The 24,260-nt window shown below is 44.3% G+C and overlaps 5 protein-coding genes across 6 annotated transcripts in view; 4 read left to right on the plus strand and 1 right to left on the minus strand.

Annotated features, from left to right (window-relative positions):
* Positions 1 to 24,260, plus strand: part of LOC144697346 (uncharacterized) — a 407,771-nt gene that overhangs the window by 33,693 nt on the left and 349,818 nt on the right. The window lies entirely within an intron of this gene.
* LOC144697170 (uncharacterized) lies at positions 519 to 5,254 on the plus strand. Its single transcript, XM_078569025.1, has 2 exons — positions 519 to 2,528; positions 4,818 to 5,254. Exon 1 carries the CDS (start codon positions 837 to 839, stop codon positions 1,581 to 1,583), a length of 747 nt encoding a protein of 248 aa, XP_078425151.1. The 5' UTR covers positions 519 to 836; the 3' UTR covers positions 1,584 to 2,528; positions 4,818 to 5,254.
* LOC144697184 (uncharacterized) lies at positions 4,468 to 8,211 on the minus strand. Of its 2 annotated transcripts, none has more exons than XM_078569054.1 (2): positions 8,084 to 8,198; positions 4,468 to 6,196 (listed from the first exon to the last, which is right to left on the minus strand). In XM_078569054.1, the coding sequence occupies exon 2, from the start codon at positions 6,180 to 6,182 to the stop codon at positions 5,472 to 5,474; it is 711 nt and encodes a 236-aa protein (XP_078425180.1). In that variant the 5' UTR covers positions 6,183 to 6,196; positions 8,084 to 8,198; the 3' UTR covers positions 4,468 to 5,471. The 2 variants fall into 2 exon arrangements, with proteins under 2 accessions (XP_078425180.1, XP_078425179.1); XM_078569053.1 differs by having other exon boundaries at positions 5,456 to 6,196; positions 8,024 to 8,211.
* Positions 11,936 to 24,260, plus strand: part of LOC144697172 (uncharacterized) — a 138,895-nt gene continuing 126,570 nt past the window's right edge. Inside the window, exon 1 of the mRNA XM_078569026.1 lies at positions 11,936 to 12,311. The gene's annotated coding sequence lies outside the window, so the exon portion shown is untranslated. The remainder of the gene's footprint in view (positions 12,312 to 24,260) is intronic.
* LOC144697008 (uncharacterized) lies at positions 13,162 to 14,679 on the plus strand. The gene has a single exon (XM_078568760.1). The coding sequence runs from the start codon at positions 13,201 to 13,203 to the stop codon at positions 14,284 to 14,286; it is 1,086 nt and encodes a 361-aa protein (XP_078424886.1). The 5' UTR covers positions 13,162 to 13,200; the 3' UTR covers positions 14,287 to 14,679.

The following is a 24,260-nucleotide window of genomic DNA, read 5'->3' on the forward strand; positions in this document are numbered from 1 at the left end:
TTAGGCGGCCTCTGTTCACCCGGTGTAGGCCGCGAAATCCGACAAAAGACCTGCAGCTGCCGCGTTTGCAGCGGGGCTTTTTCCCGGATTAAGCCCGCGTTCACGGCCGCCATCTTGTTTGCGCTTGGAGCGGGGGAATGATGGGTCATTTTGGTGACGCAGGGCGGGGCTTCAGGGTCCCAGTGACTAGGAGAGAAAATAATTGATTCATTAATTTTATTCTCAGTCTGTGCGCAGGGGCTGGAAAACAATCCAGGCTTAGTAAAGGGAGGGGAAAAATTGGGAGTGGAAGAAAGAAATGGTAACAGATAGTGCGATGGGTTGGAACTTCAGCACGGGTATGGGAGAGTGTGTGAGACGGGAATGTTCAGTTTTGGGGGAACATAAGAAGAAAATTGTTTCACAAAAACTTGATTTGTCTGTTACGATTTTTTCCTGCACTGAGAGTGATGACTTTTGTAAACACATTTTACAGGACAATTAAAGAAGGACGATTTACAGACGGGAAACTCAAACCAAACATTACATCAACATCTGACAGTCATTCAATCATCAGGACCTGAATATCATCGGCCTTTGGATGTGGAAAGAGAAATGTTTGTCTGTTCTTTCTTTGGGAAAAGATTTCAAATATCAGTGTGATTGGAAAAGCACCAAGACACACTCACACCCGAGTGAGAGTGTTCCAGTGCATTGACTGTGGAAAGAGAATTAACAAGTTACACAGCCTGAAACAACATCACACAATTCGCAGTGGCAGGAACCATACATTTGTTCTGTGTGGACAAGGCTTCAATTGATTTTCCAACCTGGAGAGACACAAGAACACCCATACCATGGAGAAACAGTGGAAATGTGAGGACTGTGGGAAGGGATTCAATTATCGATGCCTGTTGGAAACTCATCAACGCATTCACACTGGAGAGAGACCGTTCACCTGCTCTGAGTGTGGGAAGGGATTTACTCAGTCAGCTGGCCTTATGTTACACCAGCGAATTCACACTGAAGACAGACCATTCAGCTGCACTGCTTGTGGAAGGAGGTTCAGGCATTCTTCCACCCTCATCGCACATCAACGGGTTCACACTGGAGAGAAGCCGTTCACATGCTCCGTGTGTGGGAAGGGATTCACTCAATCAGCTGGTGTCATGTTACACCAGAGAATTCACACTGAGGATTGGCCATTTAGCTGCACTTCCTGTGGAAAGAGGTTCAAGTCTCCATTTAGTCTCACTGTACACAAGCGAGGTCACACTGGCGAAAGACCATTTATCTGCTCTGTGTGTGGGAAGGGATTCACTCAGTCATCCAACCTGCTGACACACCAGCGAGTTCATACTCAGGAGAGACCATTCACCTGCTCCGTATGTGGGAAGGGATTTACTCAGTCAGCCAGTCTCATGTTGCACCAGCGAGTTCACACCGGGGAGAGGCCGTTCAGCTGCTCTGTGTGCGGGATGAGATTCGCTCAATCATCCAGCCTGCTAAGACACCAGCGAAGTCACACTGAGGAGAAGCCATTCAGCTGCACTTCTAGTGGGAAGAGGTTCAGGAAGTCATCCACCAACAGTGCGAACCAATGACTTCACATTAGGAAGAGACCGTTCACCTGCTCTGTGTGGGATGGGGTTCACTCGTCATGGTACCTGCTGACACACCAGTGAGTTCACAAGTGACTGTAGGGGTTGGATTCTGCTGTTATTGCTGCTGTTAATATGGGATGCACAATAAATGCTGTCTTATCCAAAGATGCCCACATCCCATGAATGAATAAAAAAAACTCACATCCAGGACTGTAACAGCCTCTATAATTGGCTGGAGTTTAATGTTCTGGACATGTCAGTGATCTTCAGGGCTGCAGTGTCCCGTTTTAAAAGCACCATTTGTGATCTTTCCCCTTAATTCAAGAACTCTCAGCAGGAACTTATTTACAATAAAATTATGAACTTTTATTTCAACCCTAAATTGGTATTTGCAAAAACTACAATTCAGTGTTTGAAAGGTTTCACCGATTAACATCTCCCATTAGAAAGTGCTGATTAATCCTTGATGACAATTCTTACTGACTTTCACATTCTTCACAGTGACATTCTTCACATCGGCACCTCCATTTTGAAATAGAGGAACATTAAATAAAACAGTGAAATATTTTACAGGCACATCAATAAAAGCTTCATCAATCAACATTGATATTGATGAAGCTTAGAAATTATTGAACTCAGCAACTTCCAACAGCAGCAGCAACATTTGGTAAATGTGGAACCCACAACAAAGACTGGTTTGAGATCTGCTCAGCAGAGATAACATCTGTCATTGAAGCAAAAAGCAAAGCCTACCTGATGCACAACATTGATTGCTTAGCAAGCAGGAAGACACCAGCAAGGATGGAATTCCAGCTGAACTGCTCAAGCATGTAAAGTCCCATCTACTGCCACACCTTTATGACCTCATCCTTCTCTGTTGGAAGGGACGATCCGTTCCAGTGGAGATGTGTGAGGCAGAAATCTTCACATTATATTAAAACAAAGGTAATTGAGGAGATTGCAACAACCTCAGGAACATCTCATTCCTTAGCCTCATGGGGAAGACCTTTGCTAGGGTCATGCTTAAAGACTTTATCTACTTGCAGACTGAGTGTATCCAGAAGCATAGTTCAGTTTCTGTGCTTGCACATCTACAGTTGACATGATCTTTTCCATATGCAAGCTACAAGAGTAGTGTATGATTGGTATTAAATCTAAAATGCTGCCAGCTTCTGTGCTGAGAAAAGTGAAACATTGTAATTGCTGAGCAAAAGCAAATCTTTAAGTATGAATTACAATTTACTTGTAAAAATTGTAATTGTAAAAGCCATTGAAAAGTTTGATTTGCTACTGATAAGCTTCAACCTTGAAGCTATGTTTTGGATCTCACAAGCTGTGGGAAGTTGAAGCTCCATTTCTTGCCTGCTCTCAGCCAACCCGCTGCACATGGGACACGATCACCACCATTCAGCTACAACTGACAATGCCCGGATGATTGACGGCAGCTCCAGACCAATCAGAACAGGGGGCAGGGCAGCAGGACCCAATGGCAGTGACTGGTCCTACAACCAATCGGAGTGAATGAGGGGCGGGGCTGAGTCCAGATCCCTTTCATTGGCTGAAACTCTGCATCATTTTGAAACCTGATTTGTCTCAAACTCCAGAAGAAAACTGGATCTTTCTGTTTGTGGCTTTAAACAGATGAAATCCTGTGGGTGCGGAGCAAACATTTCAACATTTGTTCGTGAAATGGATTTATTCAGGACAGACAGCAGGGATTATTTGAGTGAATACTAAAGATTTGAGAACTGAAATAATCTGTAGAGAGAGAGGAGAAAATTACAACAAAATAAAAATGAATATTCACATGAACATATGAATTAGGAGCAGGAGTAAGCTATTTGGCCCCTTGAGTCTGCTCCGTAATTTGATAACATCATGGCTGATCTGATTGTGGTCTCAACCCTACTTTCCCAATAACTTATGACTCCATTTTTAATCAAGAATGTATCTAACTCAGCCTGTGCTCTGGGGAAGAGAATTCCATAGACTAACAATCCTCTGAGAGAAATAGTGAAATGATCATGTGGTAAAAGGCTGCAGACTGCTCGTGAAGGAAAAGGAGGGATAGTTTATCTTTGTCACAATCACATAGGATGTCATCTGTGATTTTAAGAAGAGTTCGGTCCAGTGATAGAGGGGCAGAAATCTGATTGGAGGGATTGAAACATGGATTTCCAGGAAAGATGGGAATGGATTTGGGAGGTGACAAAATGTTCTCAGACTTTGGAGACAAAAGGGAGGTTAGAGGTGGGACAGAGGTTTGCAAGAATGGTGGAGTCAAGGGTTTGTTTTGAGGAGTGGCCTGATGATGGCAGATTTCGAGGTAACTGGCACAGTATTTGAGAGAGAGAAAACTATTAACAATATCAGATGACATGGGGAGTTTGGGTGGTCAGTAGGTTAGTGAGAATAAGATTGAGGGAAGAAGAGGTGGGTTTCATGGTCACGATGAGCAGTGGGAAGGCATGAGAGGAGATGGGAAAGTAAGTGGAGAAAGATGTGTTTAGGGCTAGGAAAAGGGTAACTTTGGAGACAGTTCAGCCCAGTGGCCATTGGAAGAGAGGGAAGCAGAAGAGGCAGCTGATTGGATTGTCTCAATCTTAGTGACAAAGAAGCTCCATGAGATCTTCACACTTGTTGTTGGAGGTGAGGATAGAGGAGGCAGGGGAGAGGGAGAGCCCTTCAAAAGGAACTAAAGTGTTAGGTATATTAAAAAGACTTGACACTGTGTGTGTTTAACACAAATTATGCAAAAAATGTCTAATTTCATGAACAATACATTTTAGGAATGCAACTGTTAGTTTGGGGGATTGAAGTTTTTAAAAATAAGATAAGGAAGCACTTGGTTTTGGAGGTTAGTACACAGACCAAACGTGATTGTAACCCAAAAGATGAACAGAGTTTATTTAATAAGGTTACAGTTCGAGGTAAGAGGACAATAAACAAGAGGTGGTTCTTCCTCAGCTTCAGAATAGTCAGTGAGTCTAGTAAGATGACAGTTGTTGCTTTTAGAGATATAAATTCTTCATGTAATTTTCCAGATCATGGAAAGGTTGGAAAGCAACTGGTAAACAAAAGAAGGTCTTAACGTATCTGTATACCTTTCAGATCAAAGGACAGATTTAGAATTGTGGATGATTGATTTGAATCTCTATCTGGGACATGTAGATAGATTACAGGGAGCAATTTTTATGTATCTTGTTTTGGGTTGACCTTTGTGTTTTCTTGCAGACACAGGCAGTTTACGTCTGGAGCGGAATAGCTTGGAAACAGGCAGCTAGCGGAAGCTGTCAGGAGCTTCTAAGCAAGAAGACAGTGAAGCCGATGCTTGAGCTGGGGTATCCACAGACATGAGGGGCTTAAGAGACTTGGAGTGTAACCTGGCTGAATGCTAGTGAAGGTGCCCAACAAATCTCATACCTGAGAGAATAGCAGGAATACAGAGGAGAAGCCAAGTCAATTCCTGATAGCTTTGGCACACCTTGGTTTGGACCCAGGAGAACTGAATGAACCCTCAAGATGTGGAAAGTATAGGGGAATTCAGGTGAAATATAATTAAAACAGAAAGTGACCATTAAGTTTTCAGGCTGAAAGAATAAGTGTTTGTAAAATGTAGTTTTAAGTTACTAGTACTTTGTTTAATTCTTGTACAGTAAAGATTTTTCTTCAAAACATAAAGCCTTGTGCTGTAATTTTTTCAGTTAACAACTGGGAGTTTGAATTTCTTTTTAAAACTTAATGGCCTCCCTTGAGATAAGAACAGCAAGATGATTTATTTGACTTTTATCTAGAATATAAGGGCTGGAGTTTGTTAATATCAGCAGAAATAGGTCCCAAATGAACATGGTTCAGTCCTAGATATGACGTAAATCAAAATCCAATCACTTATTGTTTGTGAACTCGCTGGTGCCTCAGTAGGTTGGATGAACAAGTAAACCTCACCCCACAAATGGTGCAGGTGAACGGCTTCTCTCTAGTGTGAACTCTCTGGTGTCGCACCAGACAGGATGATCGAGTGAATCCCTTCCCACACACTGAACAGGTGAACGGTCTCTCTCCAGTGTGAATTCGCTGGTGTACAGTGAGTTGAGATGATCGGCGGAAACCAGTCCCACAGTGAGGGCACCTAAACGGTCTCTCGTCAGTGTGAACACGCTGATGCGTCATCAGCTCCCCAGAACTTTTATAGCACTTTCTGCAGTCAGGACATTTAAAAGGTCTCTCGTCAGTGTGACTGCGCTGGTGTTGCAGCAGGTTGGGTAAATTAGCAAATTCCTTCCCACACAAGGAGCAGGTGAACGGTCTCTCCCCAGTGTGGCTACGTCGATGAGTTTCCAACTCAAATGGATAATTACATCTCTTCCCACACTCACCACATTTATATGGCTTCTCCCCGGTGTGACTTCGCTTGTGTCTCGACAGGCTAGATGATTGGCTGAATTCTCGTCCACACACAGAACACATGTATGATTTCTCTCGGCTGAAAATGCTGCTTTTTCCTTCCATGTTCAAAACCCTACGATATTCAGGTTCGGATAAATTGGGCGATTCTGTCAGGTCCTGATGAGATGTTCGAGTTTCTTGACTGCAAATCATTCTCTTCTAATGCCCTGTGAAATTGATTTAAAAAGCGGATGTGAGAGAATCCACAAAAACACAAAGGTAAGTTGTGAAATTGAGCTGAATGAATCTGGTAATTTGTGGGACTGGAACTTGGAAATTGTGAACAAGAAAGCTGCTCGGTTGTTATAAAAACCTGCTACCCGTTCTGGACCTACACGAGAATCTAGTCTCTATGGGAAGGCAGGGAGAAAGAGACAGGTGAAGGAGAGGGATTTTAGATTTCTCCAACAAAACCAGAAGCTTGGCAGAACCTCCCAAGCCTTCAACTTCCAGCACCTAGAAGGACCAGAGTAACAGGTGTGTGCAAACACCATCACCTCCAATCACCCCTCCAAGTCACACATCGTGCTGACTTATCTGACATCCAGGACTGGATGAACAGAAGTTGCTTCCATTTAAATATTGGGAAGACTGGAGCCATTGTCCTCAAACTCCACTCCCCAGTCACACACTTCATCTCATTCCCAGGTAACTGTCTGAGGTTGGATATATCAGCTCACAATCTTGGTCATATTTCAGCTGAGCTTCTGACCAAATATCTGTGACATCACAAAGACGGTCTGTTTCCACTTCAGTGACATCACACACCCTTGCCCCTGCTTCAGCTCATCTGCTCTGAAACTCTCATCCATTCCTTTGTTACCTCTGGACTTCACAATTCTAATATGCTCCCAGCCGGCCTCCCACATTCAATCACCTATAAACCTCAGATCATCCAAAACACTGCTGCCTGTGTGCTTACCCCTAGTCTTGTTCAACCATCACCAGTATTCTTTTTTATTCTTTAATGAGCTGTGGGTGTTGCTGGCTAGACCAGCATTTATTGCCCATCCTAATTGCTCTCCCTTGAGAAGATGGTGGTGAGCTCCCTTCTTAATCCTCTGCAGTGTCTGGTCTGGCCTACACATGATTCCAGACACACAGCAATGGGGTTGACTCTTAACTGCCCTCTGAAATGACCGAGCAAGCGACTCAGCTCAAGGGCAATTAGGGATGGGCAAAAAATGCTGATCTTGCCAGTGATGCCCACATCCCATAAAATAATACATTTAAAAAAGCTTGTCGATGGAGAAGCTGTATCAAAGGCACTATATAAATGCAAGTTAATGTTGTTGACTTGGATATTCGACACCATGGGTGAAAATCCAGTAACTCCTCACCTAACAGCACCATAAGAGCACCTTCTTCAATGTGCTTCAAGAAGAAGGTCCACCAACATTTTCTTAATTAGTCACCGGTGATTAACAAACATGTTATCATACTAATGATACCCACAACCCCAAAATAAAATAAAATGTCTGCAATAAAAGCTCCTGCAGAAATACTTGTTCCTGAAACAATACTCTTTTACACTGAATGAAAAATGTCCATTCAGCAACTGAATATCCCTTAGAATCCAGCTCCCTTGATAATCCCACACCAGGAATTGTTGGACCCTCTTCCTCTCAATAGGACTCGAGGTTAAACCCAACAGCTTCTCCTCTATCTCTAGTCCAACTCAAACTGAAACGACTAGAAAACCTGGACCTATAGGTTTCTGGACTCGAAAGACGTCAATGGGTATGGGGAGAGAGCGGGAGCACGGCTTTGAGATAGAGGATCAGCCATGGTCATATTGAACAGCGGAGCAGGCTCGAAGGGCCGAATGACTCATTCCTGCTCCTACTTTCTATGTTCCTACAGAGGGCGACTTCCTCATCCACCCTCCACTCTAATGCAAAACGGCTCCTATGTTTCTGGATTCGGTTCTATAAAACAACAGCAAAAATCTGCGGAAATTGGAAATCTGAAATAAGAGAAAATGTTGGAAATACCCAGCAGTTCCGGCAGTATCTGAGCAAAGAGAGAGAGAGTTAATGTTTCAGGTCTCTGACCTTCCGTCAGTCTGTAATAAACCCCTTCCCTCCAGCCGCTGTCTGATGTCCCCCAGCCCCCAGCCGCTCTCACCCAGGCTCCGAAAGCCAAACTCGCTCTCATTGAGGCTGCGCTCCAGCCCGCTCAGCCTGGAGCCGCACTGCGCATGCTCCACTAAGCCTGGAGCCGCACTGCGCATGCTCCGCTCAGACAGGCGGGCTCCAGGGGGCGGTGGCGAGTAATGGCGATGGGGAGACGGTTATCTTTCGGATCCACAATCGGTAGGAGTATTCCTGTTAGAGGGGGGTGATGGATCCGGCAGGCTAGCAGAGAGGCTTCAAAAACATGTTCTGTAAACCGCAAACCCTAAAAGAAAACTTAACGGTCCTTAGCTTGTACCGAGGGCGATCCGAGCTTCCAGCGAAAGGCCCGAGTTAACGGCCGTCATCTTTATTGGGGGCGATGTGCAGCAGTGCGCATGCGCCATCTCCATCTTTGTCGGGGGCAATGTTTTTAATGAATGGAGCTTGTTACCCATTGTTCAAAGTAACATAGAAACTAGTAGCAGGAGTAGGCCATTGGGCCCTTCGAGCCTGCTCCGCCATTCATTATGATCATGGCTGATCATCGAGCTCTATAGCCTTCTCCCGCTTTCTTCCCGTATCCTTTGATCCCTTTTGCCCCAAAAGCTATATCTCACTCCTTGACAACATACAATATTTTGGTCTCAACTACTTTGTGGTAACGAATTCCACAGGCTCACTACTCTGGGTGAAGAAATTTCTTCTCATCTCAGTCCTGAATGGTGTACCCCAAATCCTCAGACTGTGACCCCTGGTTCTGGACTCCCCCACCATCGAGAACATCCTTCCTGCATTTACCCTGTCTAGTGTTAGAATTTTATAGGTTTTTATGAGATTCCCCCCTCATTCTTCTGAACTCCAGCGAATATAATCCTAATCGACTCAATCTCTCCTCATATGTCAGTCCTGCCATCCCAGGAATCAGTCAGGTAAACCTTCGCTGCATTCCTTCGATGGCAAGTGCATCCTTCCTCAGATAAGGATCTGCACCCAATATTCCAGGTGTGGTCTCACCAAGGCCCTGTACAATTGCAGCAAGCCTGTATGGTTCCTGTACTCGAATCTTCTGGCTATGAAGGCTAACATACCATTTGCATTCTTTACCGCCTGCTGTACCTGCATGCTTACCTTCAACGACTGGTGTAAAAAGACACCCAGGTCTCGTTGCACATTCCCCTCTCTCAATTTATAGCCATTCAGATAATAATTTGCCTTCCTGTTTTTGCTACCAAAATGGATAACCTCACATTTATCCACATTATACTGCATCTGCCATGCATTTGCCCACTCACTCAGCTTGTCCAAATCACACTGAAGCATCGCTGCATCCTCTTCACAGCTCACCATCCCACCCAGCTTTGTGTCAGGTGCAAATTTGGAAATATTACATTTAATTCCCTCATCTAAATCATTAATATATATTGTGAATAACTGGGGTCACAGTTCCGATCCCTGCGGTACCCCACTAATCACTGCCTGCCATTCAGAAAAAGACCCGTTTATCTTCCTACTCTTTGTGTCCTGTCTGCCAACCAGTTTTCTATCCATCTCAATACGCTACCCCAATCCCATGCGGTTTAATTTTACATGCCAATCTCTTACATGGGACTTTGTCAAAAGCCTTCTGAAAGTCCAAATAAACCACATCAACTGGCTCCCCCTCATCAACTCTACTCGTTACATCCTCGAAAAACTCCAGTAGATTTGTCAAGCATGATTTTCCTTTCATAATTCCACGCTTACTCTGTCCGATTCTGCCACTGTTTTCCAAGTGCTCAGCTATTAAATATTTTATAATGGACTCTAGAATTTTCCCCATTACCGACGTCAGGCTGACTGGTCTTTAATTCCCTGTTTTCTCTCTGCCTCCCTTTTTAAATATTGGGGTTACATTAGCTACCCTCCAATCTGTAGGAACTGTCCCAGAGTCTATAGAACTTTGGAAGATGACCACCAATACATCCACTATTTCAAGGGCCACTTCCCTAAGTACTCTGGGATGTAGATTATCAGGTCCTGGGGATTTATTGGCCTTCAATCCCATCAATTTCCCCAACACCAGAATGTTAGAATGATGACAATTTGTCCATCAAACTGCATTGCCCTTTGAGTCCCAAAGTATTATTCATGAGGGAGAGCGACAGCAGAGAAGGAAAGGATAGGAACCAAATCCTGCTCTCCTACCTTGTGGGACTTCCCACCCCATGTGTCCAATGATCTGAGGGTCTGTTCAGTTATATGAACCCCAACAGCAGAAACTCACGACCCTGAGTACACATCATCCTCGAATCGAGGGACTGCTGACGACGATGAGGGGCAATGTGCAGCATGGGCTGTCATCACTGTCTGGGTAGCAGGAGGAGCGAATATTGAGTCATACAGACTCGAAACGTTAACTGTGTTCCTCCCCACAGATGCTGTCAGATCTGCTGAGTTTTTCCAGCTATTTTTGTTTTTGTGAATTTCTATCCTGGGCTGAAAGGGATGGATATTGGAAACTCTTTTTACAGGGGGTTAGAAGGGGAGGATTTACACAGAATAAACTCAAACGAAGAGAAATGTCTTTTTTGAATTTCTATCCTGGACTGACAGTAATGCATTTGTAAACGTCTTTAAAAGGGTATTTGAAGAGGATTTTCAGATGGGAAACTCAAACCAAATATTGCATCCAGATCTGACAGCATCACTCGATTCATCAGGACCTGGATATTATCGGCTTTTGAGTGTAAGCATTGATTTCCCAGTCATTAACGCTCACTATGTAAAATCTCTCCTTCACAATCCCCTGTACATCTTGTCTAACATCTTGAATCTATGCCCGTAATCCTTTTACAATAAGGTAATGGGAACAATTTTTCTTTATGTACCTTATCTAAAACCTATTATAAACTTGTACACCTTTATCAAATCACCCCTCAGTCTCCTTTGCTCCAAGGACAACAAGCCCAGTTTCTCCAAACTAATCTTGCAACTAAAATCCCTGATCCCTGGAACTATTCTGGTGAATCTCCTCTGCACCCTCTCAAGGCCACTCACATCCTTCATAATGTGTGGTGATCACTGGTTTGCACAGACCCAGATGTTCTGTGTTCGTGTCTGTGATGTCATCACACACCGACAATTGCACAGTGACATCACCCCGCTCCCCGGGTATTTCCTCAACTGGGAGATTTTTCTTTGACTCCAGTGTTTCTGATATCTTTCCAACTGCAGGCTCCAGCGGGAGATTTTAACCCTGAAAATTTAAATTGTTACAGATGTGAGCATTTCTGACCATCTACAATTTAGAGCTGTTAGTGCTATGCTTTGTTATCTGTGTGAGGTTCCATGGCTCTGGGGCTGGTGTGGCTCCTTTATTGTGGATCTGAATCCATGTCCATCCATTGCTCTGTTTCACCTCTGCCCTCCCTGATCACCTCTCTGCCATTCTTTAACTTCCTCTGTACTAATAACGAATGTATTTTAGTTGTGTTTAGTATTTTACTGTTACTTCTGCCGACCATGTCTAAATGAGGTTCCCACCGCTGCCCATCCCCCAACCATGTGCTGCTGACTTCCCAGCTTTATCTTCCCACAATATCTTTCACAGTCAGGAATTGTTTTTCTTGCACTGTGGTCCATTTCTCTTCCACTTCTGAGCTTATATCGGCCATCAAACTCTGCGCCGTTTTTATTTCCTGTAGCTCATTCTACACCCTCTGAAACGTTAACTCTGTTTCTCTCTTCACAGATACTGCCTGACCTGCTGAGTATATCCAGCATTTGCTCTTTTTGTTTCAGATTTGCAGCAGCTGCAGTATTTTGCTATTATTTTATTGCAGGCTTCACTCACAAAACAGAGTCTAGAAATACATGGGGACCAATTAAGAGTTGGTTTGTTGCTGGGTAGGCTTTGGTTGTAGCAGTTCGTCGCTGGCCTCCAGCTTTGGTCCTTTTTCATCGAGTCAAATAATCACTGAAGGATTCCAATACAGACGGAGGCTATTCAGCCCATTGTGCCCGTGCTGGCTCTCTGCAAGAGCAAATCAGCTAGTCCCACTCCCCTGCCCTTTCACTAGCTAGACCAGCAGCAGATATCACCCATCCCCAGTTACTGTGGAGAAGATGATGTTTAACGTTCTTGAACCGCTGCAGTCCGTGTGGTGAAGGTGCTCCCACAATAATGGTAGGTAAGCAGTTACAAGTTATTCACAATTGATGATGAAGGAGCAGTGATATATGTCCAAATCATCAGCAACAGTTTGTATTTATGTAGCACCTGTCATCTAATGGAACATTCCAAGGTGTTTTACAGGAGTGTGATAAAGCAACATTTGACAGCAAGTCACATAAAGAGATATCCGGGCAGATGACCAAAAGTTTGGTCAAAGAGGTAGGTTTTCAGGAGTATCTTAATAAGGAAAATGATGTGGAGAGGCTGCAGGGAGGAAATTGATTTGCTTACAGCCTTGGCAGCTGAAGGCAGGGGTAATTAAATCGGAAATGTTCAGATATCTTGGAGGACTGAGGTTGGAGGAGATTATGGAGTTAGGGAGAGGTGAGACACCAGAGGGAGTTGAATAGATGTTGAGAATTTCAAAGTTTAGGTTTTGGAGATTCTGTCAAAGCTCTGATTGAGTTGTAGATACAAAAAAATCTCTCTCTTTCACCCCCTGTCTCCCCCGTCTCTCTCTCCCTCTCTCTCTCTCTTACTCGCTCGCTCTCTATCTCTCATCCCCAAGTGGCCAGAGCCTTGTGTAGGCCCAGACTTGGTGGCAGATTCCCTTCCCTGAAGGACATTAGCAAACCTGTTAGGTTTTTATGACAATCCATCAGCTTTCATGGTCACTTCTTCCTCGTACCGGCCCCGCAAATTACCAGATTCATTCAGCTCATTTTCACAACCTGGCTTTGTGTTTTTGTGGGTTCTCTCTCACTCTCTTTTTCTCTGTTTTAAACCAATTTCACAGGATGTTAGAAGCGGAGGATTTGCAGGAAACTCAAACTTAACATCACTTCAGAACCTGACAGATTCAAGCAGCATATTGTAACCTGAATATCATCAGATTTTGAACATGGAAGGAAAAAGCATTCACAGTGGAGCGAAACCGTACATGTGTTGTGTGTGTGGTCGAGGCTTCAGACAGTCATCTAGCCTGTCAAGACACAAGCGCGGTCACACCAGGGAGAAACCGTGGAAATGTGGCGACTGTGAGATGGGATGCAGAACCCCATCTGAGCTGGAAACTCATCGGCGCAGTCACACTGGGGAGAGACCATTCACCTGCTCTGAGTGTGGGAAGGGATTCATTAATTCTTCCAATCTACTGACACACCAGCGAGTTCACACAGGGGAGAGACCATTTACCTGCTCCGAATGTAGGAAGAACTTCACTTCCTCATCCACCTTGCTGACACACAAGCGGGTTCACACTGGGGAGAGACCTTTTAAATGCCCAGACTGCGGGAAATGCTATAAAAGTTCCTGGGAACTGATGTCCCATCAACGTGTCCACACTGATGAGAGACCATTCAGGTGCACTCATTGTGGGTCTGAGTTCAAGACATTATCTGACCTTACTGTACACCGGCGCACTCACACTGCAGACAGACTGTTCACCTGCTCTGAGTGTGGGAAGGGATTCATCCGTTCATCCAACTTGTTGGAACACCAACGGGTTCACACTGGGGAGAGACCGTTCACCTGCTCCGAATGTGGGAAGGGATTCACTCAGTCATCTAGCCTGTTGAAGCACAAGCGAGTTCACACTGGGGAGAGGCCGTTCACCTGCTGCGTGTGTGGGAAGGGATTCACTCAGTTGTGCAGCCTGCAGAAACACCAACGAGTTCACACTGGGGAGAGACCGTTCACTTCCATTGAACATGGGAAGAGAGTCACTCAATCATCCAGCCTGCTGATGCACCAGGGAGCCTGCACTGGGAAGAGGCCATTTACCTGCTCTGAATGTGGGAAGGAATTCACTCGGTCCTCCCAGCTGCTGGCACACCAGAGAGTTCACACTGGGGAAAGGCTGTTCAGCTGCTCAGAGTGTGAGAAAGGGTTCACTCAGTTCTCCAGCTTGCTGAGACACCAGCGAGTTCACAAAGATGAGAGATCTTTTAAGTGCCCAGAAAATGGTATAAAAGTTTCCAGGAACTGATCTCCCATCAACGTTCACACTGACAAGAGACCATTCAGGTGGTCTCACTGCCAAAATGGATTCAGGAAATCACCTGGACACTCTCTGCACCAGTGAGTTCACCTGGGGAAAGTCCATTCACCTGCTCTGAATGCAGGAAGGAATTTTCCCATTCATCCACCCTGCTCTCATACCAGCGATTTCACACCAGGGAGAGGCTCTTTATCATCTCTGAATGTGGGAAGGGATTTGCTTATTTATCCAATCTGCTAAGTCACCAGTGAGCTTAGAAATAATTATATTGAATAGGATTTTGCAGTTCATCACATCTAGTACTGAACCATGTTCATTGGGCTATTTCTGCTCATGTTATAGGTGTTAATATTAGGGACAAAAGTCAAATAAAACATCTTTGTGTTAAATACAGTGTATTGAGTGTTTTTAATATTTCTAACACAAGTTAGTTCCTTTTGTCGATCTTCCCCTTCCCCCGTCTCCTTGAGAACATCTGATCAGCTGCTTCCCTCCCACTAGCCCACTGGGCCAAACTGCCTTTCAAGGTCCCCCTTACCATAGCCCTGAACTCACAGCTTCCTTTAGTTTCTCTCCTATGTCCCCTCATGCCATCTCATGAGACCCACCTCCTTCTCAATCGACCCTATTCCCACTAAACTCCTGATACCCCAATTTTCCCATATTAGCTGATACTGTTGATGGTTCTCTCTCTCTCATTCTTATTTTACTGTCCCTCTCGCCTTTAAATCCACAATTTTCACCCATCCTCAAAATAAAATTCTCACAAACTACTGCCCCATCTCCGACCAACCTTTCCTCTCAGAAGTCCTTGTCATCTCCGAGATCCATGCCTGTCGTTCCAGGAATTCCATTTTTGAATCTCTCCAATAATGTTTCTCATCCTGCCACAGCACTGAAACAGCTCTTTCTTAAAGTAACAAATTACATCCAACGTGACTATGACAAGGGTAAATTCTCCCTCATTGTCCTTCTTGGCCTGTCCACAGTCTTTGACACCACTGAGTCATAAAGGTCTACAGCACAGAAAAAGGCCCTTTGGCCCATTGAGCTTGCACTGGTGAAACAAGTACCTAACTATTCTAATCCCATTTTCCAGCACAGGCCCATAGCCTTCTATGCCATGGCATCGCAAGTGCACATCCAATTACTTCTTAAATGTTATGAGGGTTTTGCCCTCTCCCACCCTTTCAGGCAGTGAGCTCCAGATTCCCACCAACCTCTGGGTGAAAGAATTCTTCCTCACATTCCCTTTAAACCTCCTGCCCCTTACCTTAAATCTATGCCCCCTGGTTATTGATCCCTCCACCAAGGGGAAAAGTTCCTTCCTATCTACCCTATCTATACCCCTCATAACTTTATACACCTCAACCAAGTCCCCCCTCAATCTCCTCTGCTCCAGGGAAAATAACCTCAGTCTATCCAATCTCTCCTCATAACTAAAATTCTCCAGCCCAGGCAACATCCTGGTAAATCTCCTCTGCACTCTCTCTAGTGCAATCACATTCTTCCGATAATTCGGATTCCAGAACTGCACGCAATACTCTAGCTGTGGCCTAACCAGCATTTTTTGCAGTTCCAGCATAACTTCCCTGATCTTATATTCTATGCCTCAGCTAATAAAGCCAAGTATCCCACATGCCTTCTTAACCACCTTATCTACCTGTCCCGCTACCGTAAGGAATGTGGACATGCACACCAAGGCCCTTCTGATCCTTGGTACTTCCCAGGGTCCAACCATTCATTGTGTATTCCCGTGCCTTGTTTGTCCTGCCCAAGTGCATCACCTCACACTTAACCAGATTAAATTCCATTTGCCACTGATCAGCCCATCTGACCAGCCCGTCTCTATCCTCCTGTAATCTATGCTATCCTCCTCACTATTTACCAACGTACTAATTTTCGTGTCATCTGCAAACTTACTGATCAACCCTCCTACATTCAAGTCTTAATCGTTTATATATACCACAAACAGCAAGGGACCCAACACCGATCCCACTGGTCATAGGCATCCAATCACAAAAACATCCCTCCACCATCACCCTCTGCTTCCTGCCACTCAGCCAATTCTGGATTCAATATGCCAAATTGCCTTGGATCCCATGGGCTCTTACCTTCATTATCAGTCTCCCATGCAGGACCGTATCAAAAGCCTTGCTGAAGTACAAGTAGACGACGTCAAATGCATTGCCCTCATCTACACACCTGGTCACCTCTTTGAAAAATTGAGTCAAATTGGTCAGACATGACCTCCCCTTAACAAAACCATGCTGACTGTCCTTGATTAATCCCTGCCCCTCCAAGTGTCGATTAATTCTGTCCCTCAGAATTGCTTCCAATGGTTTCCCCACTACTGAGGTTAGACTAACTGGCCTATAGTTCCCTGATCTTTCCCTTCCTCCCTTCTTGAATAACGGTACCACATTGGCTGTCCTCCAGTCCTCTGGCACCTCCTGTGGCCAGAGAGGTATTGAAAATTATTGCCAGCACCCCTGCCATCTCCTCCCTTGCTTCACTCAACAGCCTGGGATACATTTCATCCGGGCCTGGAGATTTATCTACTTTTTAGCCTGCCAGACCACTTAGAACCTCCTCCCTTTCTATGCTAATTTCTTTAATTATATCACAGTACTTCTGCCTGAGTTCCATACCCACGTCGTCCCTCTCACCTGTGAACATCAACACAAAGCATTCATTTAGAACCCTACCTACGTCTTCCGGCTCCACACGCAAATTACCACTGTGGTCATTAATGGGCCGTACTCCTTCCTTAATTATCCTCTCACTCTTAAAGTACTTGTGAAATAACTTTGGATTCTCCTTTATTTTACCTGCCTATGTTTTTTCATGCCCCTTTTTGCTCTTCTAATTTCCTTTTTAAGTTCCCCCTGCACATTCTATACTCCTCCAGGGCTTCCGCTGTTTTGAACCCTCGATATCTGCCATAAGCCTCCCTTTTTCTCTTTATCCAATCCTGTATATCCCTCGACATCCAGGGTTCCTTGGCTTTGTTGGTCCCACCCTTTGCTTTTATTGGAATATGTTGGCCCTGTACTCTCCCTATTTCCTTCTCGAATGAGTCCCACTGCTCTGATGCAGATTTACCTAAAAGTAGCTGCTCCCAGTCCATTCTGGCCAAATCATATCTGACCTTATTAAAATCAGCTTTCCCCCTATTCAGAACCCTGATTTCTGGCTCATCCTTGCCCTTTTCCATAACAACCTTCAATCTAACGGAGTTATGATCACTATCTGCAAAATGTTCCCTCACTGATGTCCCCAATTGTATATTATCTAATAAATCATTTGGTTCACACTAGACTCAATTATCGGGCAAGACTGAACACTTCAAATGGTAAATTTAGAAGATTTGTCAACAATGAAAAAGTAGAAAGGTAACAAGTTAAGAAGATAGAAAACCAAGTTTCAATTAAAAGTAAAAGGAAAAAGCTTAACTTAACAACTAAACAGCCTTCCCACAGCTTCCTCAGGTGATCAAGCCGAAGGTGTGAAATGATGAAAACCCTCTGCTCGGTCATGGACAGTTGATCTTTCAGAATCCCGTCTCGGACACTCAGTACGTGGAGAACATGCCAGCAAAATTGCTTCTCCAAACCTTCATTTTATCCCCTTAACTCATACTTTCTTATCTCAAATTAGTCTAACTGTCAAATAATAAACTGGGATAGCCATATAAATACTGTGGCTACACAGGCAGGCCAGAGGCTAGGAATCCTGCAGCATGTAATTCACCTCCTGACTCCCCAAAGCCTGTCCACCATCTGCAAGGCACAAGCCAGGAGTGTGATGGAATATTCTCCACTTGCCTGGATGAATGCAGCTCACACACACACTCAAGAAGCTTGACACCGTCAAGGACAAAGCAGCCCGCTTGATTGGCACCACATCCACAAACATTCACTTCCTCCACTACCAACGCACAGTGGTAGCGGTGTGTACCATCTACAAGATGCACTGCATGAACTCACCAAGGTTCCTTAGACAGCACCTTTCAAACCCACGACTGCTACCATCTAGGACAAGGGCAGCAGATATGTGGGAACACCACCGCCTGGAGGTTTCCCTGCAAGCCACTCACCACCCTGACTTGGAAATATATCACCGTTCCTTCACTGTCGCTGGGTCAATATTCCTTCCTAACAGCACTGTGGATGTACCTGCACCACATGGACTGCAGCGGTTCAAGAAGGTGGCTCACCACCACCTTCTCAAGGGCAATTAGGGATGGGCAATTAATGCTGGCATAGCTAGCGATGCTCACATGCTGTGAATGAATAAAAAAAGAATTGGTTAACTATCTGCTTATTTATAATTGGTTTCTCACATATGTGAACGTTTTCCCATACAGTAATACAATGGGGCTACTCGGTATGTTTCAGTGTCTGATTTTTATATAATTCTTGAATAATGCCTTATTCTTTACCCATCTTTATGTGACTCTGCAGGGTCATGAAGGCTTCGACTTAGCGCACCTTATCTTTCTAGGCTGGCTTGTGAAACATAATTTTGCAATGCACAGCCTTATAATGTACAATTAGTATATTTAAAATTATGTGTAAACATTACAGACTTTCTGTTACAAGTTATATGTCCAGCCTTCATCAATACATCTATTGATTAATTATTTATCCTCCAACTGTCCCACAATTGAGGCTCACTATTTTGTTCAATCATTCCTGGCTGGTTTTCAATCATGCAGTAACTGGTTAGTTTTAAAATGTCTCCTGGATTAGTTCAAAATGGCTGATTGACCATGTCAGCTTACTCTTTAAATAACATATTCATTCAGACTACAAAATAGTCAAGCCACACTAAAATTATTGATTTTAAAACTACCAATAGTCCACAGGTTGAAATATATTGTCAGAAAATTGATCCCTCACTATTCAATTTATCTCACCAGTTTCTATTTGGCATCAGAATTGACCTCCAGCTCAGATCAGAAGTACGAATTTGCAATCTCCTGGTGAGGACCTCAAGTATCGAACAATGAAAATAACGACAACTGTGGTTATCAGTTGTATGAACACAAAGATGGTGGAAATAGCCCTTAACCAGGGGTCTTGACTTGCATTGACAACAGTTTGCAAACAGTGGGTTTTGTCATTTCCAAGTTCCTCAATTCCTTTCTCTCTCCTCTCATTATCCTGCTGCATCTTAACCTCCATAACTCCTGGAATTGCACTCACTCTCAGCCCTTCACCCTCTTCTATTGAGAGTAGTCTGTTATCTCCATCTGTGGCCCAATCACAGCTGTTACAATAGACAGCCAAGTCACAATAGTTACACTGATGGCCAGCAAAGCTGATGAAATTACTCCAGTTACAGTGTCTCTCAAGAGGTGTCATCAATTGCACTGGAATGCTGCTTTGGGCTGCATTAAAGTGCTTAAGTTGGAGTTTGGTGAGTGAGGGAGTTCAGAAAGAGGGAAGATGGTGAGCCTTTTATTTGCTACCGTTCCTCAGCCTGCAATATCTGGCTCTTACTTTGCTACTCTGGAAGCCCATAAAGCAGCAGGGGTTCAGGAAGAGAGAGCCAAAAAAGCAGTGTGAGAGAGAGAGAGAGAGAGCGACAGGAGTTTACAGAGAAAATCTAAAAGTGACGCCACAGGAGTCCCGTAAGTTGATTGGTTGGTAAGCATAGGCCTTTCCAGACTCGGCACACAGGAGAGGTAAATGACAGGTGGATTATTATATTGTACCATATTGTGGAAACACTTCATATAAAGTTTAAGGTATGACAGTGCAGCTCGGCCATGTGGAATGTGCATCCTGCAGGGCGTGGGACGCCGTGCAGGCACAAAGTGCTCTCAATGACTACATTTGCAGGAAGTGTCATCAACTGCAGAAACCTGAGCTCTGGGTTGCAGAAATCAAGGGCTAGCTAAAGTTGTTGTGTGCACCCAGAAGGCTGAGGATTATATTGATAGCACATTTAGAGAGGAGGTCACACTACAGCTAAGAAGTACACAGGCAGAGAGGGAATGGGTGGCCACCAGAGTGTCTACAAGAAACAGGCAGGTCATGCAGGAATCCCCTGAGGCTATTTCACTCACTAACAGCTTTTCAATTTGGATACTGGTGAGTGAGATAGATCCTCAGAGGACTGTAGCAAGAGCCAAGTTCATGGCACCATGGGTGACTCAGTTACACAAGAGGGGAGGGGGGAAGTGTGAAAGAGGTATAGTGGCAGGGGATTCCATAGGGGAGCAGATAGACATTTCTGCAGCTTTAGACGTGACTCCAGGATGGTATGTTGCCTCCCTGATGCCAGGGTCAAGGATTTCACAGAGCAGCTGCAGGACATTATTTTGGGGGAGGGTGAACAGCCAGAGGTCGTGGTCCACATTGGGACCAATGACATAGATAGGAAAAGGGATGAGGTCCTGAAAGCAGATTTTAGGGAGCTAGGGCGGGAATTAAAGAGCAGTAATCAAGTGCAGAAATCCCAGGATTACTCCCAGTGCCACGTGCTTGTGAGTTTAAGAATTGGAAGATTAAGCAGTTCAACACATGGCTGGAGAAATGGAGTAGGAGGGAGGGTTTTAGATTTCTGAGGCATTCGGACCGGTTCTGGGGCAGGTGGGACCTGTACATGAAGGACAGGTTACACCTTAACAGGACTGGGACTAATGTCTTTGGGGGGAGGTTTGCGAATGCTGTTGGGGAGGGTTTAAACCAGATTGGCAGGGGGATGGGAACCTGAGGGGAAAATCAGAGTGGAGAGCAGAAAAACTGGCAGTGGGAACTAGAGAAGCATTAACTGATAAGGGGGATATATTGGAGAGTAGCATCAAGGTAAATAGAATACTTAGAGAGTTCGATAGAATTAGAGCAGGCAATAGTAAGTCATTAGATGGGGTCAGAGTAAGGGCAAAGTAAAACAACTCTAATACAGGTTTAATGTGCATGAATGTGAATGCACAGAGTATGGTTAATAATTCTAGTCCTCTCGAAATAAATGCCAACATTGCATTTGCCTTCCTAACTACCGACTCAACCTGCAAGTTAACCTTAAGAGAATCCTGGGCTAGGACTCCCAAGTCCTTTTGCACTCCAGATTTATGAATTGTCTCCCCATTTAGAAAATAGTCTATGACTCTATTCTTCCTACCAAAGTGCATGACCTCACACTTCCCCACGTTGTATTCTATCTGCCACTTCTTTGCCCATTCTCCTAACCTGTCTAGATCCTTCTGCAGCCTCCCCGCCTCCTCAATGCTACCTGTCCCTCCACCTATCTTTGTATCATCTGCAAACTTAGCCAGAATGCCCTCAGTTCCTTCATCTAGATCATTAATGTATAAAGTGAAAAGTTGTGGTCCCAACACTGACCCTTGCGGAATTCCACTAGTCACCGGCTGCCATTCTGAGAAGGACCCCCTTATCCCAACTCTCTGCCTCCTGCCAGACAGCCAATCTTCTATCTATGCTAGTACCTTGCCTCTAACACCATGGGCTCTTATCTTACTGTCCAGCAGCCTTCTGTTAAATAAGCACACTCACAGTCATTAGAAGCCATTTACTTGCTCTGTGTGTGGGAAGGCATTCACTCAGTCTGGCAGCCTGCATTTATATGAACGCACTCACACTGGGGAGAAGTCATTCACCTGCTCCACGTGTGGGAAGGGTTTCATTCAGTCACGGTACCTGCTAACACATCAGCGAGTTTATGAGTAATTCTGGGGGTTGGATTCTGCTGTTAATCACACCCAGAATTGATAGTCTGACAATACGGGGTTTGTTTCTGCTGTTAGTAACAACCCCTATAACTGGCTGGAGTTTAATATTCTGGAGATGTCACTGATCTTTGGGACTGCAGTATCCCTTTCTAAAAACACCATCTGTGATCTTTCCCCTTAATTCAAGAACTCTCAACAGGAACTCATTTACAATAAAATGATGAACTTTTACTGCAATCCTAAATTGGCCTTTGCAAAATCTAAAATTCAGTGTTTGATAGGTTCCACTGATTAGCACCTCCAATTAGAAAGTGCTGATTGTCAGCAAGGATTAATCAGGACCATCACACTATTGAAAAAAAAGGTGACAGGGGAGATTGCAACAAACTACAGGGACATCTCACTCCTGAGCGTCACTGGGAAGGCCTTCGCTGGGATCATGCTTAAAGACTTCATCTACTTGCAGACTGAGTGTATCCAGAAGTACAGTGAGGTTTCTATGCTGGCAGATCTACAGTGGACATGATCTTCTCCACACACCAGTGACAGGAGAAGTGTAGGGAACAGGATATACCTCTTTACCTTACTGTTGTAGATCTCAGTAAAGCATTCAACACCGTCAGCAGGGCAAGGCTCTACAAGATTTTGGAGAAAATTGACTGTCCTACAAAGCTGCTCAGTCTGATCCACTCCTTTCATGACAACATGCAGTGACTGTGAAGTTTGACAGCACCACTTCCGACAGTTTCAGGGTGAAGAATGGAGTGAAACAGACGCCAACACTGAAAACAACAACCCACAACGACACCTGATCACCACGAATAATAATAATTTCTATCAGGGAGATAGAACAGGGAGATGTGACGTTGAATGGTGAGATGAGTCATGAGATAATTGCATCTAAAGTCCAGAAAGGGGTTGTTTAAATCAGTGCTTCCCAAACTTTTTCCCAGTGTGACCCCATTTTAATGCCTCAGATTCCGTGTTACCCCAGAGTAAAAATTTGAGGAGAGTTGTCGTGCTGGGGGTGGGGTGGTGGTGGGGGGTCTTCAGCTGTTGAGCGGGGTTGGGGGGATTATTAATGTATTTGATCTCTGATTATTAATGTAATACCATCCTGATTATTCGTTTATAGGATCCTGATTATTGACGCAATTGACAAACAACATGACTGGATTCTGATTGTTGATGCCATAGGACTCTGTTATTAATTGAAATAATTCTGATTAATGTATTTGCATCGTGATAATTGCAATAATTTCCTGATTACTGAATCGGGAGCTTAATCACAGTATCTTTACAGTGCAGAAGGAGGACATTCAGCCCATTGAGTCTGCACTGGCTCTCTGAAAGAGAATTCCACCTAGTTCCACTCCTCTGCCTTAACCCCGTAATCTTGCACATTCTCTCTTTTCAGGCAGCAATCCAATTCCCTTTTAAATACCTCGATCAAACCTGCATCCACCACCCTTTCAGGAAGTTTGTTCCAGACTCCAACCACCCTCTGGGTGAAAAAAAATTTCCTCACGTTACATTTACTGCTTTTGCCAATTATTTTGTATCTGTGCCCTCTAGTTCTTGGTGTTCTCTTGAGTGGGAACAGTTTCTCACGATTTACCCTGCCCATACTCCTTAGGATCTTGAATACCTCTATCAAGCCTCTTCTCAGCCTTCTTTTCTCCAAGGAAAACAGTCCCAACCTCTCCAATCTATCCTCATAGCTACAGTTCTTCATCGCGGGAATCATCCTTGTGAATCCCCTCTGTACTTTCCCTAATGCTTTCACATCCTTCCTCAAGAATGGTGCCCAGAACTGGACGCAGGCTCCAGATGAGGCCTAACTAGTGTCTTATACAAGTTCAACATGACCTCCTTACTCTTGTACTCAATGCCCCTATTAATAAAGCCTAAGATACTATATTCTTTATTAACTGCTGTCTCAACATGCCCTGCCATCTTCAATGACCTATGTATATATATAATGAGGTCCTGCATCTCCTTTCGAGGCTCTCCCTTTATTTTATACTGTCTCTCCATATCTTTCCTGCTAAAACGAATCATCTCACACTCCTCTGCATTGAACTTCATCTGCCACATTAATGCAATTGAAATCGTGTAAGTAATGTAATAGAATCCTGATCATTAATGTAATAAGACATTGATTATTTATACAATAAGATCCTGATTGTTGATGCAATAGGCACCAGACTATTAATGTAATAGTATCCTGATTATTAATGTGTTGGGATCCTGAATCTTA

This window comes from Cetorhinus maximus, chromosome 23 (assembly GCF_964194155.1).
Source record: "Cetorhinus maximus chromosome 23, sCetMax3.hap1.1, whole genome shotgun sequence".
Lineage (NCBI taxonomy): Eukaryota > Metazoa > Chordata > Chondrichthyes > Lamniformes > Cetorhinidae > Cetorhinus > Cetorhinus maximus.

What these genes read in the sequence shown, in the direction of transcription:
- LOC144697184 (XM_078569054.1), bottom strand. Translation starts at nt 6,182, where the DNA reads ATGATTTGCAGTCAAGAAACTCGAACATCTCATCAGGACCTGACAGAA.
- LOC144697008 (XM_078568760.1), top strand. Translation starts at nt 13,201, where the DNA reads ATGGAAGGAAAAAGCATTCACAGTGGAGCGAAACCGTACATGTGTTGT.
- LOC144697170 (XM_078569025.1), top strand. Translation starts at nt 837, where the DNA reads ATGGAGAAACAGTGGAAATGTGAGGACTGTGGGAAGGGATTCAATTAT.